Source organism: Arachis stenosperma, chromosome 5 (assembly GCF_014773155.1).
Source record: "Arachis stenosperma cultivar V10309 chromosome 5, arast.V10309.gnm1.PFL2, whole genome shotgun sequence".
Lineage (NCBI taxonomy): Eukaryota > Viridiplantae > Streptophyta > Magnoliopsida > Fabales > Fabaceae > Arachis > Arachis stenosperma.
This window is the reverse complement of record NC_080381.1, coordinates 22734385-22751422: the sequence shown is the minus strand read 5'-3', so window position 1 is coordinate 22751422 and position 17038 is coordinate 22734385. Positions and strand designations below refer to the sequence as shown.

Below are 17038 nucleotides of genomic sequence, written 5' to 3'. Positions count from 1 at the left end.
ATATATTCAGACCAGCTATCCTCAAATGACTCTACCGTCTGAGAATTCCACAAAATATCAGTGAGGTCAGCATACAACTCTCTGTACCGGTAATAACCTCCAAACTTGTGTGGTAACTTTTTCATAATGTGCCAGATGCACCAACGGTGGCGTGTATTGGGTAAGGCATTTCTAATTGCACAGAACATGGATCTACATTGATCGGTGATGATCCCTTATGGAGCAGTTCCCATACACATCACCCATTGGGTGAAAACCCATTCATAATTGGAGTTTCTTCATTCCCCAGTAGAGCACAGCCGAGCAAGGTCGACTTATTATGGTGGTTGACACCGACGGACGACGCAAACGGTAATCTATGCCTACAAGCAAAACAACCACATATAAGAAAACCCGATCATGACCATACGAAAAAAAATTAAAAACAACCGACATAACTATGTCATACCTGTTTGTACTGTATGTGCTATCAAAAGACACCACGTCTCCGTAATATTCATACGCTGTCTTGCACCTTGCATCCACCCATACTGCACTCCTAAACTTACACTCCTCATCCAAATTCACCACGTAAAGAAGTTTGGGTTGATGTCCTTCATTCACATGAAGTAGTTCATCATCTCCCTAACATTTGCATTCAAGTTGCTGGTTCAGAGTCTTGATGTTATATAGTTTCTTAAGTCCTTTTTTGAGAAGCCCAGGTTCAACGGCCCCCCAACCTCATTAGCCTATGCTAGGAATGTCTTGTTTGGTCGAATCACAACCTCATCATTATCCTCAATCACGCACTTTGCATGCACGGTCATCTCCCTATACTCATGGTAGTGTACTGCCTTTTTCGCTGAACATGGGTGTGAGTGCCTCAACTCAACCTTGAAGAAAATCCACTCTTGTTTTTCTCTATCAAACTTCACATATATCCTTACCTTGCACCCGACGGCTGAAATCGTGTTCTTCTGTGTTGGTGCTTTGACATGAGACCCGCGAAACCCGTCCCGATTATAGTGGATAGCTTGGTTAATGGCTTCCTTTGTGATCTTGTCACATGTTTCCGTCCTTATCTTAGTTGCAAATCCTATTTTCTTTACGTAGCTAACATAGAATTCATGACCCAGTTGCAATTGCGCAAACTACATTCTAACTCTTGGTATTTCATCTTTTTGAAGGCAACCGTAATCCGGTAACTACGTTTTCGGATTAAAAAAAATCAATGTCATTAATGGTCAAATCAAACATGTGGTTCATGACTACACAAAATTAAACTAGAGTCCAAACCTCGTAACCAAGATCCATATCTTCACTTCCAACTTCAGTAACATCCGACAGTTACATGGCCTATAATCACAAAATAAATGCAAAAATCCAAATAAAAAAAATAGATAAACCCTTAGTAAATGTTATGTACAAAACCCTCACTAAACAACACAAACAACGCGAGACAAATAGAAATCAACTCCATCATCCTACCCATTTTAGCTTGGAAGCAAATGCATGAATATCACCTAATGACAGTAATTGAATTAATTATTCCATTTTACCTATTATATAAGTATTTTATCTACTACAATTCTCTTTCATAATGACACTGTACATCACATAAATCAACATGCAGTAGATACAACTACCATGCACTTAGTTCAGTCCTCGATTTCAGAGCCCATGATCACTAGAGTTGATTCTTTTATTCATTCACTATCTATCATGTATAATCATATATATATGCCAAATCTAAACATGCAGGAAGCAAATTAAGTATCCCATGAATTGATAACTCTTGTCTATTTAATTTTCATTTTCAGAAATATTCTTAATAATAATACCATTAATTTTATTTTATATTCAATATACTACACTAATAAGGTTTCACCGGAGCTATGGGCATCATGCACAGGAACATGGGTGGTTACTTATTGAGTAGCAAGTTCTCCAATGTAGCCAACTCTTATGCTTATACATGCAAGTTAAATTTGATTATATCAATAAATATATTCATATAAGATAGTCCAAAAAAAGAACTAGTTTCATCCAACGTCAAATCTATGTGCCATGATTAATTAACACATGCAAATTCTTCATACATATAAGTATACCATGAATTTAAAACCAGCACAAATGTGGTTAAATCAGGAATGTTTATGTTACATCTAGGTAAGCAGTTAACATAAAATAAAACACTACATGCACTAAATATAAACATCTAAATCATATGAAAATAACCATCCACTATCAATATTTCAACGTACGTTGCTCACCTTATTAGATTGCTCACCCTCGACGACAAAATGGTTGGGGATGTTTTCATGTGAATTTGATTAATTGTTATTACCGACAGAAGATGGAACACGACACAGCGGTTCAACGAAACTGCACACCATTTACGAACTTCCGGAGGGTAATGGATGTATCAAAGGAAACACACTTGTGACCCCTTTATCTTGCCCCGTCGGTCTCGGGAGGAAGGCACATGCCGGCTGCGACAGAGTCGCTGCACGTCAGGGTTGTTGTAGTGCCGCGAGTACGACTCACACGATCGGAAGGTGCTACTGGGCGGTCACCTGTGCGGATGTCGGCGTCAGTTGAAACTCTCTCGATTGGCAGCTGGTGTCTGTTTTGGAGTGGCAGCAGTGATCTAGGGAGAGAGAGGGCGTACGGGAGGAAACCACGGAAGGAAAAAGGGATGCCGTTTTTGCGTGGGATTAGGTAACTGACGGAAAATTTTATTTCTTTTAATTCAAATTAAAAACTATTGAAAATTAATTATTTGATTTTAATTAGTTTTTAATTTCAATTTATTCTTTATTGAACAGATTGTACAATACATATATTGACTCCTCATACTTTTTCTATTAGTAATTATTTAATTAAATTGTAGTTGTCAGTACATCTAGATTCATTATCCCAGACAAGGTGAGATTTTTAAGTCACATGTTTAGAATATACACAGAAAAATTCTGTGGAGTCCATGATTTTGTGAGTTTATGGCCTTCCACATCAATCTGTGGGAAACTAAAGTCCAGTCTAAAAAAACACATGATTTCTTTGACGGATATTCTCTCAAGTTTAAGGAAGGAAAAACAACAATCACATTTGAACTAATTGATCCCATCAAAATTGGAGTTAAGCCTCAGAGTGGTCCCTGAAGTTACACTCGTGCTTCATAGTAGTCCCTAAACTTAATAATTACTCAAATTGGTCCCTGATGTTACACTCTGGGACCCAGTGTCATCCTTCCGGCACATTTCCTTCAGCTGGCGTGATCAGAAAGCTGATGTGGCTAAATTGGTGACTGGTGCACAAAAATCACACTCACACTATGTAATTTTATACAGCTAACCAGCAAGTGCACTAGGTCGTCCAAGTAATACCTTACGTGAGTAAGGGGCGAATCCCACGGAAATTGTTGGCTTGAAGCAAGCTATGGTTATCTTATTATTCTTAGTCAGGATACCAATTATAGTTATCCATTGACTTGCAAATAAACAAGAGAGCATGGATTAAATAATACTTATTATGCAGTAATGGAGAATATGTTGGAGTTTTGGAGATGCTTTATTCTCTGAATCTCTGCTTTCCCATTGTCTTCTTCTTCATGCACGCAAGGTTCCTCCAATGGCAAGCTGTATGTAGGGCGTCACCGTTGTCAATGGCTACTTCCCATCCTCTCAATGAAAATGGTCCAAATGCTCTGTCACAACACGGCTAATCATCTGTTGGTTCTCGATCATGTCGGAATAGAATCCAGTGATTCTTTTGCGTCTGTCACTACGCCCAACACTCGCGAGTTTGAAGCTCGTCACCGTCATTCAATCCCTGAATCCTACTCGGAATACCACAGACAAGGTTTAGACTTTTCGGATTCTCAAGAATGCTGCCAATGGATTCTAGCTTATACCACGAAGATTCTGATTAAGGAATCTAAGAGATACTCATTCAATCTAATGTAGAACGGAGGTGGTTATCAGGCACACGTTCATGGATTGAGAATAGTGATGAGTGTCACGGATCATCACCTTCTTCATATTGGAGTGCGAATGAACATCTTAGATAGAAACAAGCGTGTTTGAATAGAAAACATAAATAATTGCATTAATTCATCGAGACGCTGCAGAGCTCCTCAACCCCAACAATGGAGTTTAGAGACTCATGCCGTCAAAGAGTACAAAGTTCAGATCTAAAATGTCATGAGATATAAAATAAATATCTAAAAGTTGTTTAAATACTAAACTAGTAACCTAGGTTTACAGAAAATGAGTAAACTAAGATAGATGGTACAGAAATCCACTTCTGGGGCCCACTTGGTGTGTGCTGGGGCTGAGACTTGAGTTTCTCACGTGTCTGGGCTGTTTCTGGAGTTAAACATCAGGTTGTAACCTGTTTCTGGCGTTTAACTCCAACTTGCAACCTGTTTCTGGCGTCCAACGCCAGAATGCAACATGGAACTGGTGTTAAACGCCAGTTTACGTCGTTTATCTTCGCGCAAAGTATGAACTATTATATATTGCTGGAAATCCCTGGATGTCTACTTTCCAACCCAATTGAGAGTGCGCTAATTTGACTCTTGTAGCTCCAAAAAATCCATTCCGAGTGAAGGGAGGTCAGAATCCAACAACATTAGCAATCCTTTTTCAGCCTGAATCAGATTTTAACTCAGCTCCCTCGATTTCAGCCAGAAAATACTTAAAATCACAGAAAAACACACAAACTCATAGTAAAGTCTAGAAATATGAATTTTGCCTAAAAACTAATAAAAGTATACTAAAAACTAGCTAAAACATACTAAAATCTATATGAAATTACCCCCAAAAAGCGTATAAAATATCCGCTCATCACAATACCAAACTTAAACTGTTGTTTGTCCCCAAGCAACTAGATAAATAAAATAGGATAAAAATAAATCAAGAAGCAATAATGTCTCAGAGTTTTATGTGAAGCTCAGATTCTAATTAGATGAGCGGGACTAGTAGCTTTTTGTTTCCGAACAGTTTTGGCATCTCACTTTATCCTTTAAAATTTAGAATGATTGGCATCCATAGGAATTCAAAATTCAGATAGTATTATTGATTCTCCTAGATTAGTATGTTGATTCTTGAACACAGCTACTTTATGAGTCTTGGTCGTGGCCCTAAGCATTTTGTTTTCCAGTATTACCACCGGATACATAAATGCCACAGACACATAACTGGGTGAACCTTTTCAGATTGTGACTTAGCTTTGCTAAAGTCCCCAATTAGAGGTGTCTAGAGTTCTTAAGCACACTCTTTTGCCTTGGATCAAGACTTTAACCACTCAGTCTCAAGTTTTTCACTTGGACCTACATGCCACAAGCACATGGTTAGGGACAGCTTGATTTAGCCGCTTAGGCCTGGATTTATTTCCTTGGGCCCTCCTATCCATTGATGCTCAAAGCCTTGGATCCTTTTCACCCTTGCCTTTTAGTTTAAAGGGCTATTGGCTTTTTCTACCTCTTTTGCTTCTCTCTTCTCTTTTTTTTCACTGCTTTTTCTTGCTTCAAGAATCAATTTCATGATTTTTCATATCAGCAATAATATTTCTCTTGTTCATCATTCTTTTAGGAGCCAACAATTTTAACATTCATAAAATTCAATATCAAAAATATGCACTGTTCAAGCCTTCATTAAGAAGACAAAAAGTATTGCCACCATATATAAATAATTAGAATTTTCCTTATTAAGAACTCGAAAAAATATTGCCTCTTTATTCTAAAAACCTACTATTTTATTCATGTTTGATGATGATGAGAAAAATAAATTATAACTTAATTGGGGATAAAATCAAAATAGAAATACTAATTACTACTACTCTTATATAACTTCTAAGGTAACTTCCTAATAAGAACAATTATCACAGAGTTAAAGCTAAGATTAGGACTCAACAACCTTTATTTTAGGAAATAGATGTTTCTCTAGTCTGTGTGGTACTTGGTCCTTCAAGAGATAGCTTTTGACGCTTCAGTTCCTTCAAGTCACGCCTTTGCTCTTCTTGTTCCCCAAGCAGTTTGCAAAGCATGCTATTTTGATTTTTTTGTTCTTCTTTTAGTTGGTCCATAGCTTCTTGCAACTTGGTAACAGATGCTTCAAGACGCTCCTAGTATTCAATTTGAGGGATTTTCGGGAGGAATTCATGTGCTTTCCTCTTGATGGGGTCGTCCTACACTTGTTGTCCTTCCATTGACTTTTTGGTGATTGGTCGCTCAACTGAGATATACTCAGTTACTCCCAACTTCACTCCAGCATCTTTACATAGCATAGAGATTAAGCTTGGATAAGCCAATTTGGCATCTTTGGAGTTCTTGTTTGCAATTGTGTAAAGTTCACAAGAAATCAGCTGATAAACTTCCACTTCTTTTCCCAATATAATGCAATGGATCATTACTGCTCTTTTGATGATGACTTCAGAGCGGTTGCTAGTGGGCAGTATAGAACGCCCAATAAAGTCCAGCCAGCCTCTGGTGACTGGTTTGAGATCTTCTCTCTTGAGTTGATTTGGGACACCCTTTGTGCTGGTTGTCCACTTGGTTCCAGGGAGGCATACCGCATATGTCCTCTAGAATTTCGTTCAAGCCCTTATTTGTTCCCATCATTCTCCTATTAAAGGAGTCTGGGTCATCTTTCAGCTGAGGTAGCTTAAAGATCTCCCTGATTTTGTCAAGGTGAAGGTGAACAATCTTTCCTCTTACCAGAGTTCGATAGTCATAGAAGGCGGCTCCAGCTAATCTCTGCCTGTCTGTTTGCCACAGATTAGAGTAGAATTCCTGAACCATGTTCCTTCCCACCTTTGTTTCAGGATTAGCTAGGATTTTCCAGCTCCTGTTTCGAATTTGCTCTTGGATCTCCGGATATTCATCTTCTTTCAGATCGAATTTGACTTTCGGGATCACTGACCTTAGACCCATTATTTTATAGTAATGGTATGAATGTTCTTTGGTTAAGAACTTCCCTTGATTTCAAAGTGGTTTTAGAATATTCTCTTTCTTGCCTCTTGGAGTGGTTTGTTTTCCCTTAGGAGCCATGATCTTAGTGGGTATGGCTTAGTGATCACGGATAAACACACCAAACTTAGAGGTTTGCTTGTCCTCAAGCAAAAGAAAGGAAAGGAGAGGGATAGAAGGAGAGCCAAGTTCGAATTGTGGAGGAGAAGAGGGAGGCCGAACATGATTTAAGGGGAAGGGTGGGTGGGTTTTCGAAAATTTTGAAAAAGATAAGATAGAAGATATGATTTGTAAAAGATAAGTATGATGGGAAAAAGATGTAATTTTAAATTTGAAAAGTTATGAAAGATATTTGAAAAAGATAAATCTGAATTTTGAAAAGAAGATATGATGAGTTTAAAAAGATTTGAGAAGGATATAAAAAGATTTGAAAAGAATTCAAAAAGATAATTGAGTTTTGAAAAAGATTTGAAAAGATGTTGAAGAGGAATTAAGAAAAGTGTTTAGGATTAAAAAATTTTTGGAATTGAAGGTTGGAAGATGAGAGTTTGTAACATGTTTATGCAAGAAATCATGAATTGAAACATAAAAAATGGAAAAAATTTGAGTTGAAAACTAATTCACCTCCTCCCCACAATCCTGGCGTTAAACGCCAAAACGCTGCATGTTTTGAGCGTTTAACGCCCATTTGTAGCTTCTCCTGGGCGTTTAACGCCAGCTGTTGCTTCTGGCTGGCGTTAAACGCCAGAAACTCCTTTGTCACTGGGCATTTTTCTGAACGCCCAAGACGCTGTAAATCTGGCGTTAAACGCCCAGAAGATGCTTCTTTCTGGTGTTTAACACCCAGATGGCTATCTCTACTGGCGTTAAACGTCTAGTAGCTGCTCCTTTTGGGCGTTTAATGCCCAAAACAGCTCTTACGGGCTTTTTTGAACCAGTGAGCTTCTTTTTGCTGTTTTTATCCTCTGAATCCTTCTGTAACTCTGTGATCTCATGCAATTGCTATTTTACCTTGAAGATAATTGACATGAACCTGTAAAAATCAATTAATTAACAATTAAGCTTTGTTAATGGCTGGGTTGCCTCCCAGCAAGCGCTTCTTTATTGTCTTTAGCTGGACTATTACTGAGCTTTACTCAAGTCTCAGTTTTGAGCATCCTTGCTCAAAATTGCTCTCAAGATAATGTTTGACTCTTTGTCCATTAACAATGAACTTTTTGTTAGAATCATTATCATGAAGCTCTACGTAACCATATAGTGACACACCTGTAATCACATATGGTCCTTTCCACTGGGATTTCAATTTCCCGGGGAATAATCTGAGCCTAGAATTAAACAGCAGAACTTTCTGCCCTGGCTCAAAGACTCTAGATGACAGTTTCTTGTCATGCCATCTTTTTGCTTTCTCTTTGTAAATTTTTACATTTTCGAAAGCATTGAGTCTGAATTCCTCTAGCTCATTTAGCTGGAGCAATCATTTTTCTCCAGCTAACTTGGCATCAAGGTTTAGAAATCTGGTTGCCCAGTAGGCCTTATGTTCCAGTTCCACTGGCAAGTGATAGGCTTTTCCATACACAAGTTGGTATGGAGAGGTCCCTATAGGAGTCTTGAATGCTGTTCTGTATGCCCACAGAGCATCATCCAAACTTCTTGTCCAATCCTTTCTACGGTTAATCACAGTCCGTTCCAGGATTCTTTTAAATTCTCTATTAGAGACTTCAGCTTGCCCATTTATCTGTGGATGATATGGAGTGGCCATCCTGTGGCTAACTCCATATCGAACCAAAGTAGAGTAAAGCTGTTTATTGCAGAAATGAGTGCCTCTATCACTGATTAGTACTCTAGGGATACCAAATCTGCTGAAGATATGTTTTTGGAGGAATTTCAGTACTGTCTTAGTATCATTAGTGGGTGTTACAATAGCTTCCACCCATTTGGATACATAATCCACTGCCACCAGAATATAAGTGTTTGAGTATGATGGTGGGAAAGGCCCTATGAAGTCAATACCCCATACATCAAACAACTCAATCTCCAAGATCCCTTGTTGAGGCATGGCATAACTGTGAGGCAGATTGCCAGATCTTTGGCAACTGTCACAATTAAGTACAAACATTCGGGAGTCTTTGTAGAGAGTAGGCCAGTAGAAGCCACATTGGAGGACTCTTGTGGCTGTTTGCTCACTTCCAAAATGTCCTCCATACTGTGATCCATGGTAGTGCCAGAGGATCTTCTGTGCTTCTTCTTTAGGCACACATCTATAGATTACTCCGTCTGCACATCTCTTGAAGAGATATGGTTCATCCCAAAGATAGTACTTTGCATCCGTGATCAATTTCTTTGATTGCTGCCTACTATACTCTTTGGGTATGAATCTCACTGCCTTGTAGTTTGCAATGTCTGCAAACCATGGCACTTCCTGGATGGCAAAGAGTTGCTCATCTGGAAAGTTTTCAGAGATCTCAGTAAGAGGGAGGGACGCCCCTTCTACTGGTTCTATTCGGGACAGGTGATCTGCTACTTGGTTCTTTGTCCATTTTCTGTCTCTTATTTCTATATCAAACTCTTGCAGAAGCAACACCCATCTGATGAGTCTGGATTTTGAATCCTGCTTTGTGCGTAGATATTTAAGAGCAGCATGGTCAGTGTATACAATCACTTTTAATCCTACTAAATAAGATCTGAACTTGTCAATGGCGTAAACCACTGCAAGTAACTCTTTTTCTATGGTCGTGTAGTTCTTCTGTGTGTCATTTAAAACACGACTGGCATAGTAAATGACGTGCAGAAGCTTGTCATGCCTTTGTCCCAACACCGCACCAATGGCATGGTCACTGGCATCACACATTAGTTCAAATGGTAATGTCCAGTCTGGTACAGAGATGACTAGTGCTGTGACCAGCTTAGCTTTCAGAGTTTCAAACGCCTGCAGACACTCCTTATCAAAGATAAATGGTGTGTCAGCAGCTAGTAGATTACTCAGGGGTTTGGCGATTTTTGAAAAATCTTTTATAAACCTCCTATAGAATCCTACATGCCCCAGAAAGCTTCTGATTGCCTTAACATTGGCAGGTGGTGGTAATTTTTCAATTACCTCTACCTTAGCTTGATCCATCTCTAATCCTTTGTTCGAAATTTTGTGCCCAAGGATAATTCCTTCAGTAACCATAAAGTGACATTTTTCCCAGTTTAAAACCAGGTTAGTCTCTTGGCACCTATTTAGAACAAATGCTAGATGGTCAAGACAAGAGCTGAATGAGTCTCCAAATACTGAAAAGTCAACCATGAAAACTTCCAGAAAATTTTCCACCATACCAGAGAAAATAGAGAGCATGCACCTTTGAAAGGTTGCAGGTGCATTGCACAGACCAAATGGCATCCTTCTGTATGCAAATACTCCTGATGGACATGTGAATGTTGTTTTCTCTTTATCTTGGAGGTCTACTGCAATTTGATTATAACCTGAATATCCATCCAGAAAGCAGTAGTATTCATGACCTGCTAGTCTTTCTAGCATCTGGTCTATGAATGGTAAAGAAAAATGATCCTTTCTGGTAGCTGTATTGAGCCTTCTATAATCAATACACATACGCCACCCTGTAACTGTTCTTGTAGGAACCAGTTCATTTTTTTCATTATGAACCACTGTCATGCCACCTTTCTTAGGGACGACTTGGACAGGGCTTACCTAGGGGCTATCAGAAATAGGATAAATAATCCCAGCCTGTAGTAATTTAGTGACCTCCTTTTGCACCACCTCCTTCATGGTTGGATTCAGCCGCCTCTGTGGTTGAACCACTGGCTTAGCGTCACCCTTCAATAGGATCTTGTGCATGCATCTGGCTGGGCTAATGCCCTTAAGATCACTGATGGACCACCCAAGAGCCGTTTTGTGTGTCCTTAGCACTTGAATTAGTGCTTCCTCTTCCTGTGGCTTTAAGGTAGAGCTTATGATTACAGGAAAGGTATCACCTTCTCCCAGAAATGCATATTTCAGGGATGGTGGTAATGGTTTGAGCTCGGGTTTGGGAGGTTTCTCCTCTTCCTGAGGGATTTTCAGAGGTTCTATTATTCTCTCTGGTTCCTCCAAATCAGGCTGAGCATCTTTAAAGATATCCTCTAGCTTTGATTCGAGACTCTCAGTCATATTGATCTCTTTTATCAGAGAGTCAATAATATCAATGCTCATGCAGTCATTTGGGGTGTCTGAATGCTGCATAGCTTTGACAACATTCAACTTAAACTCGTCCTCATTGACTCTCAGGGTTACTTTCCCTTTTTGGACGTCAATGAGGGTTCGTCTAGTTGCTAGAAAAGGTCTTCCTAGAATGAGAGTTGCACTCCTGTGCTCCTCTATTTCCAGCACCACAAAGTCAGTGAAAAAGGCAAATGGCCCAACCTTGACAATCATGTCTTCAATCACGCCTGATGGGTATTTAATGGAGCCATAAGCAAGTTGGAGACATATCGGGGTTGGTTTGACTTCTTCATTCAAACCAAGTTTTCTGATAGTAGATGCAGGTATTAGGTTGATACTTGCCCCAAGATCACATAGAGCTTGCTTGGTACAAGTACCCTCTAATGTGCATGGTATCATAAAGCTTCTGGGATCTTTAAGCTTCTCAGGTAAGCTTTTCAGAATGACTGCACTACATTCTTCAGTGAGGAAAACTTTTTCAGTTTCCCTCCAATCCTTCTTATGACTTAAGATCTCTTTCATGAACTTAGCATAAGAGGGTATTTGCTCAAGTGCCTCTGCAAACGGGATCTTTATTTCAAAAGTCCTGAGATAGTCTGCAAAGCGGGCAAATTGCTTATCCTGTTCCGCTTGGCAGAGTTTCTGAGGATAAGGCATTTTGGCTTTGTATTCTTCAACCTTAGTTGCTGTAGGTTTACTGCCTACAAATGTGGTTTGAGAAGCCTTTTTAGAGGGGTTGCTATCAGCACTTGTACGTGTCTAATTCCCCACTGGCGTTTGAATGCCAGGGGTGGAAGCTGGAGTGGCGTTAGACGCCAACTCCTTACCTGTTTCTGGCGTCTGAACGCCAGAACTGAGCTTCCTTTGGGCGTTCAACGCCAATTCCCTGCCTGTTTCTGGCGTTTGAACGCCAGAACTGAGCATGGATTGGGTGTTTGACGCCAGCTCTCTACCCTTTTCTGGTGTTTGAGCGCCAGAATTATTCCTCTCTGGGCTCTTACTGTCTTTAGAGGGATTTTGGGTAGCAGTTTGTTCATTTCTTAGCTTCCTGCTGCCTTGAAGTGAGGTATTTAATATTTTTCCACTTCTTAATTGAACTGCTTGGCATTCTTCTGTTATTTGTTTTGATAACTGATGTTCTGTCTGCTTCAATTGCACTTCCATATTCATGTTAGCCATTCTTGTGTCTTGTAGTATCTCCTTGAATTCGGCTAACTATTTTGTCAAAAAATCTAATTGCTGATTGAATTCAGTAACTTGTTCTGTAGGACTGAGTTTAGCAGTTACTATTTTAGCCTCTTCTTTCATGGAAGGTTCACTACTTAGGTACAGATGCTGATTTCTGGCAACTGTATCAATGAGCTCTTGAGCTTCTTCAATTGTCTTTCTCATGTGTATAGATCCACCAGCTGAGTGGTCTAGAGAAATCTGAGCTCTTTCTATAAGCCCATAATAGAAGATGTCTAACTGCATCCACTCTGAAAACATTTCAGAGGAGCATTTTCTCTGTATCTCTCCCAGGAATCACAAAGGGATTCATTATCTCCTTGTTTAAAGCCTTGGATACTCAGCCTTAGCTGTGTCATCCGTTTTGGAGGGAAGTATTGATTCAGGAATTTTTCTGACAGTTGTTTCCATGTCTTTATGCTAGCCTTATGTTGGTTATTTAACCACCTCTTAGCTTGATCTTTTACAGCAAATGGAAACAGTAACAATCTGTAGACATCCTGATCTACTTTCTTATCATGTACTGTGTCAGCAATTTGTAAAAACTGTGCCAGAAACTTTGTAGGTTCTTCTTGTGGAAGACCGAAATACTGGCAACTTTGCTGCACCATGATAATGAGCTAAGGATTCAACTCAAAACTACTAACTCCGATGGAGGGTATACATATACTACTCACATATGAAGCAGTAGTGAGGTTAGCATATGACCCCAGAGTCCTTCTGGATTGTTCATTTCCACTTAGGTCCATGATGGAGAAAGGGAGACGACGTGGATTTATTTTATTTATTTTATTATATATAAAAAAATATTTTTGAAAAAAATAATAATAAAATAAAATAAAATAAAAACTACAATAAAAATAAAAATAAAAAATTTAAAAATATTTGAAAAAAAAGATTTTCGAAAAAAAAGAGGAGAGAGAAAGTGGTTAGGATATTTTTGAAAAAGATATGATTTGAAAAAATTTGACCAAGTCAATCCAAGGAATTCGAAAATTATGAGAAAGTAAAGGAAAAGATATTTTTTTTTTGAATTTTATTATGAAAGAGAAAAACACACAAAAGACACAAGGCTTAAAATTTTTAAATCCAATGCTCCTTGTTTTCGAAAATTTTGGAGGGAAAATACCAAGGAACACCAAACTTAAAAATTTTAAGATCAAAACACAAAGAAGACTCAAGAACACTTTGAAGACTCACAAGAAGAACAAGAACAAAAGAAAGAACACCAAACTTAACATTTTTAGAAAACCAAAATAAATTTTTGAAAATTAAAGAAAATTAACAAAAGAACACCAAACTTAAAGTTTGGCACAAGATTTAATCAAAGAAATTATTTTTGAAAAAGTTTTAAAAGGAAGATACCCAATTGCCAAGAACATAAGCCAACGCTCTAGCCAACTGAGCTATAAATTTAACGTGTTTTAATAAGGTATTTAATAAATAAGAATTTTTGAAAACTAAAAATTTGAAAATGCACAAGAAAAACAAGAAAAGACACAAAACAAGACAAACTCAAGATCAAACAAGAAAAATTGACAAGAACAATTTGAAGATCAAGGAAGAACAAAGAACATGCAATTCGAAAATTGAAAGACAAAGAAAAGCATGCAATTGACACCAAACTTAAAACATGACACAAAACTCACATAAAAACTAAAAATTAATAAAGAAAAATAATATTTTTGAAGAAATTTTTTTTTAAAAAAAAAAAGAATAATAAAAGATGCAATTCTAGTGACTCTAAACCAGAAAGATAAATTTTTCCTAATCTAAGCAACAAGATTCACCGTCAGTTGTTCAAACTCAAACAATCCCTGGCAACGGCGCCAAAAACTTGGTGCACAAAAATCACACTCACACTATGTAATTTCGCACAGCTAACCAGCAAGTGCACTAGGTCGTCCAAGTAATATCTTACATGAGTAAGGGTCGAATCCCATGGAGATTGTTGGCTTGAAGCAAGTTATGGTTATCTTATTATTCTTAGTCAGGATACCAATTATAGTTATCAATTGACTTGCAAATAAACAAGAGAGCATGGATTAAATAATACTTATTATGCAGTAACGGAGAATATGGTGGAGTTTTGGAGATGCTTTATTCTCTGAATCTCTGCTTTCCCCCTGTCTTCTTCTTCATGCACGCAAGGTTCCTCCTATGGCAAGCTGTATGTAGGGCGTCACTGTTATCAATGGCTACTTCCCATCCTCTCAGTGAAAATGGTCCAAATGCTCTGTCACAGCACGGCTAATCATCTGTCGGTTCTCGATCATATCGGAATAGAATCCAGTGATTCTTTTGTGTCTGTCACTACGCCCAACACTCACGAGTTTGAAGCTTGTCACAGTCATTCAATCCTTGAATCCTACTCGGTATACCATAGACAAGGTTTAGACTTTCCGAATTCTCAAGAATGCTGCCAATGGATTCTAGCTTATACCACGAATATTCTGATTAAGGAATCTAAGAGATACTCATTTAATCTAATGTAGAACGGAGGTGGTTGTCAGGCACACGTTCATGGATTGAGAATGGTGATGAGTGTCACGGATCATCACCTTCTTCATATTGGAGTGCAAATGAACATCTTAGATAGAAACAAGCGTGTTTGAATAGAAAACAAAAATAATTGCATTAATTCATCGAGACGCTGCAGAGCTCCTCACCCCCAACAATGGAGTTTAGAGACTCATGCCGTCAAAGAGTACAAAGTTCAGATCTAAAATGTCATGAGATACAAAATAAATCTCTAAAAGTTGTTTAAATACTAAACTAGTAACCTAGGTTTACAGAAAATGAGTTAACTAAGATAGATGGTGCAGAAATCCACTTCTGGGGCCCACTTGGTGTGTGCTGGGGCTGAGACTTGAGCTTCTCACGTGCCTGGGCTGTTTTTGGAGTTAAACGTCAGTTGTAACCTGTTTCTGGCGTTTGACTCCAACTTGCAACCTGTTTCTGGCGTCCAATGCCAGAATGCAACATGGAACTGGCGTTAAATGCCAGTTTACGTCATTTATCTTCACGCAAAGTATGAACTATTATATATTTCTGGAAAGCCTTGGATGTCTACTTTCCAACCCAATTGAGAGCGCGCCAATTAGACTCTTGTAACTCTAAAAAATCCATTCCAAGTACAGGGAGGTCAGAATCCAACAGCATCAGCAGTCCTTTTTCAGCCTGAATCAGATTTTAACTCAGCTCCCTCGATTTTAGCCAGAAAATACCTGAAGTCACAGAAAAATACACAAACTCATAGTAAAGTCTAGAAATATGAATTTTTCCTAAAAACTAATAAAATTATACTAAAAAATAGCTAAAACATACTAAAATCTATATGAAATTACCCCCAAAAGCGTATAAAATATCCGCTCATCAGTGACACCTGGGCAATGCTGAAACGACGTAATATCATTTGTGGCATGTAAATGCCCTAAAACGACGTCGTTTCAGTCCAAAGTTGGTTTTGAAGACTCCCTCATCAAACGTTAACATAACGCATTGTCTTCCCTCCCTCAAAATACAACAGAAACCCCTCCTCCCCTATACTCATCAATGGCGGTGGATGGATTGCTGTAACCGTTGTGATTTCTATGGAGTACGACTGCTATATAGGATCGGATATCGTCATCTGCCTCAAACGAAGACTGTATCGAAGGCTGGTTTCTCTGAAAAAGGTAAGGGAAAAAAGAAAAATATAATGTGATATAAGAAATACTCTATTTTTGTTAAGGTTGTTAGTTTAATCTCTTCAGCAGTTAGAAACAATTTTTTGGAGTGTAATCTGTGGGTATGCATGTTTGTGGTTCGCAATATTTAGCTAGGGTTTGATCGCAACTAGTTTTCTGAGTGGTTAGGCTAATGAAAGTGTTGACTGTATAAGGGGTGTTTGTCATGGTGAAAAGCTGTTTCTTTTATATTATGCGTTGCTGCATTTACAGTTAATGTGGTTTCCAAGTTGTTAATATGGTTGAAGATGATAAGGTTGATCATGAAACTTTGTTTTTAAATTGCAGATGGGAGATCCTTGGATTACCATCATATTTCACCATGGAGGGTGGTTATTCATCACAGAGCGTGATGGAAGTGTGAATTACAATGGTGGACAGATTTCTGAATTACCGAGACTTGACGTAGACACAGTGGATGTATTTTTTGTCCGAGACTACTATAAGACACTGGGGTATGAGAATGTTACTCACTGTTGGTGGCTGGTGCCTAATAGGCCATTGCAAAGTGGTCTTAGAGCTTTGACACATGACAAAGAGCTCATGGAGATATGTTATGTTGCTCAGACCAACAAGGGAATTGTCCATGTGTATTATGAACATAGGGTCTCTGAACCTGTGTTTAATGAGAAAACAGAAGTAGCATCATCCAAAGGCAAGGAGTTAATAGTGCTACCAGACCCTATTCCACATGCATACCCTCTCCCCCCCCCCATCAATGTCACAGCCAATACAATTTCCACTACATCACCATCAATTCCAACCTCAAAACTAATAAACACCACAATTCCTACTCCAACAACAATCCCTCTATATATGACTACTGGTAAAGGTATTTCAGGGTCAAAGCATAAGAGTCACATTACTGCATCTGCTGTTAGTTACTCCAAATCACTACCCAAAAAAATGGCAGCACCCACTGCTGCTGCTCCCACT

At 38.6% G+C, this 17038-nt stretch overlaps 1 protein-coding gene across 1 annotated transcript; it reads right to left on the bottom strand.

The window, feature by feature from the left end:
- Positions 1 to 238: 238 nt before the first annotated feature.
- LOC130980573 (protein FAR-RED IMPAIRED RESPONSE 1-like) lies at positions 239 to 1319 on the bottom strand. Its single transcript, XM_057904234.1, has 4 exons — positions 1276 to 1319; positions 765 to 1092; positions 449 to 624; positions 239 to 362 (listed from the first exon to the last, which is right to left on the bottom strand). The coding sequence occupies exons 1-4, from the start codon at positions 1317 to 1319 to the stop codon at positions 239 to 241; spliced, it is 672 nt and encodes a 223-aa protein (XP_057760217.1).
- Between the last annotated feature and the right edge of the window lie 15719 nt (positions 1320 to 17038).

Excerpts from the sequence above, each read along its gene's own strand:
- LOC130980573 (XM_057904234.1), bottom strand. The coding sequence starts at position 1,319 with ATGTTACTGAAGTTGGAAGTGAAGATATGGATCTTGGTTACGAG. Across the intron at positions 1,093-1,275 it reads ATATGGATCTTGGTTACGAG|CTACGTAAAGAAAATAGGAT; the intron begins GTTTGGACTCTA and ends ATTCTATGTTAG. Across the intron at positions 625-764 it reads TGATTGAGGATAATGATGAG|GGAGATGATGAACTACTTCA; the intron begins GTTGTGATTCGA and ends TGCAAATGTTAG.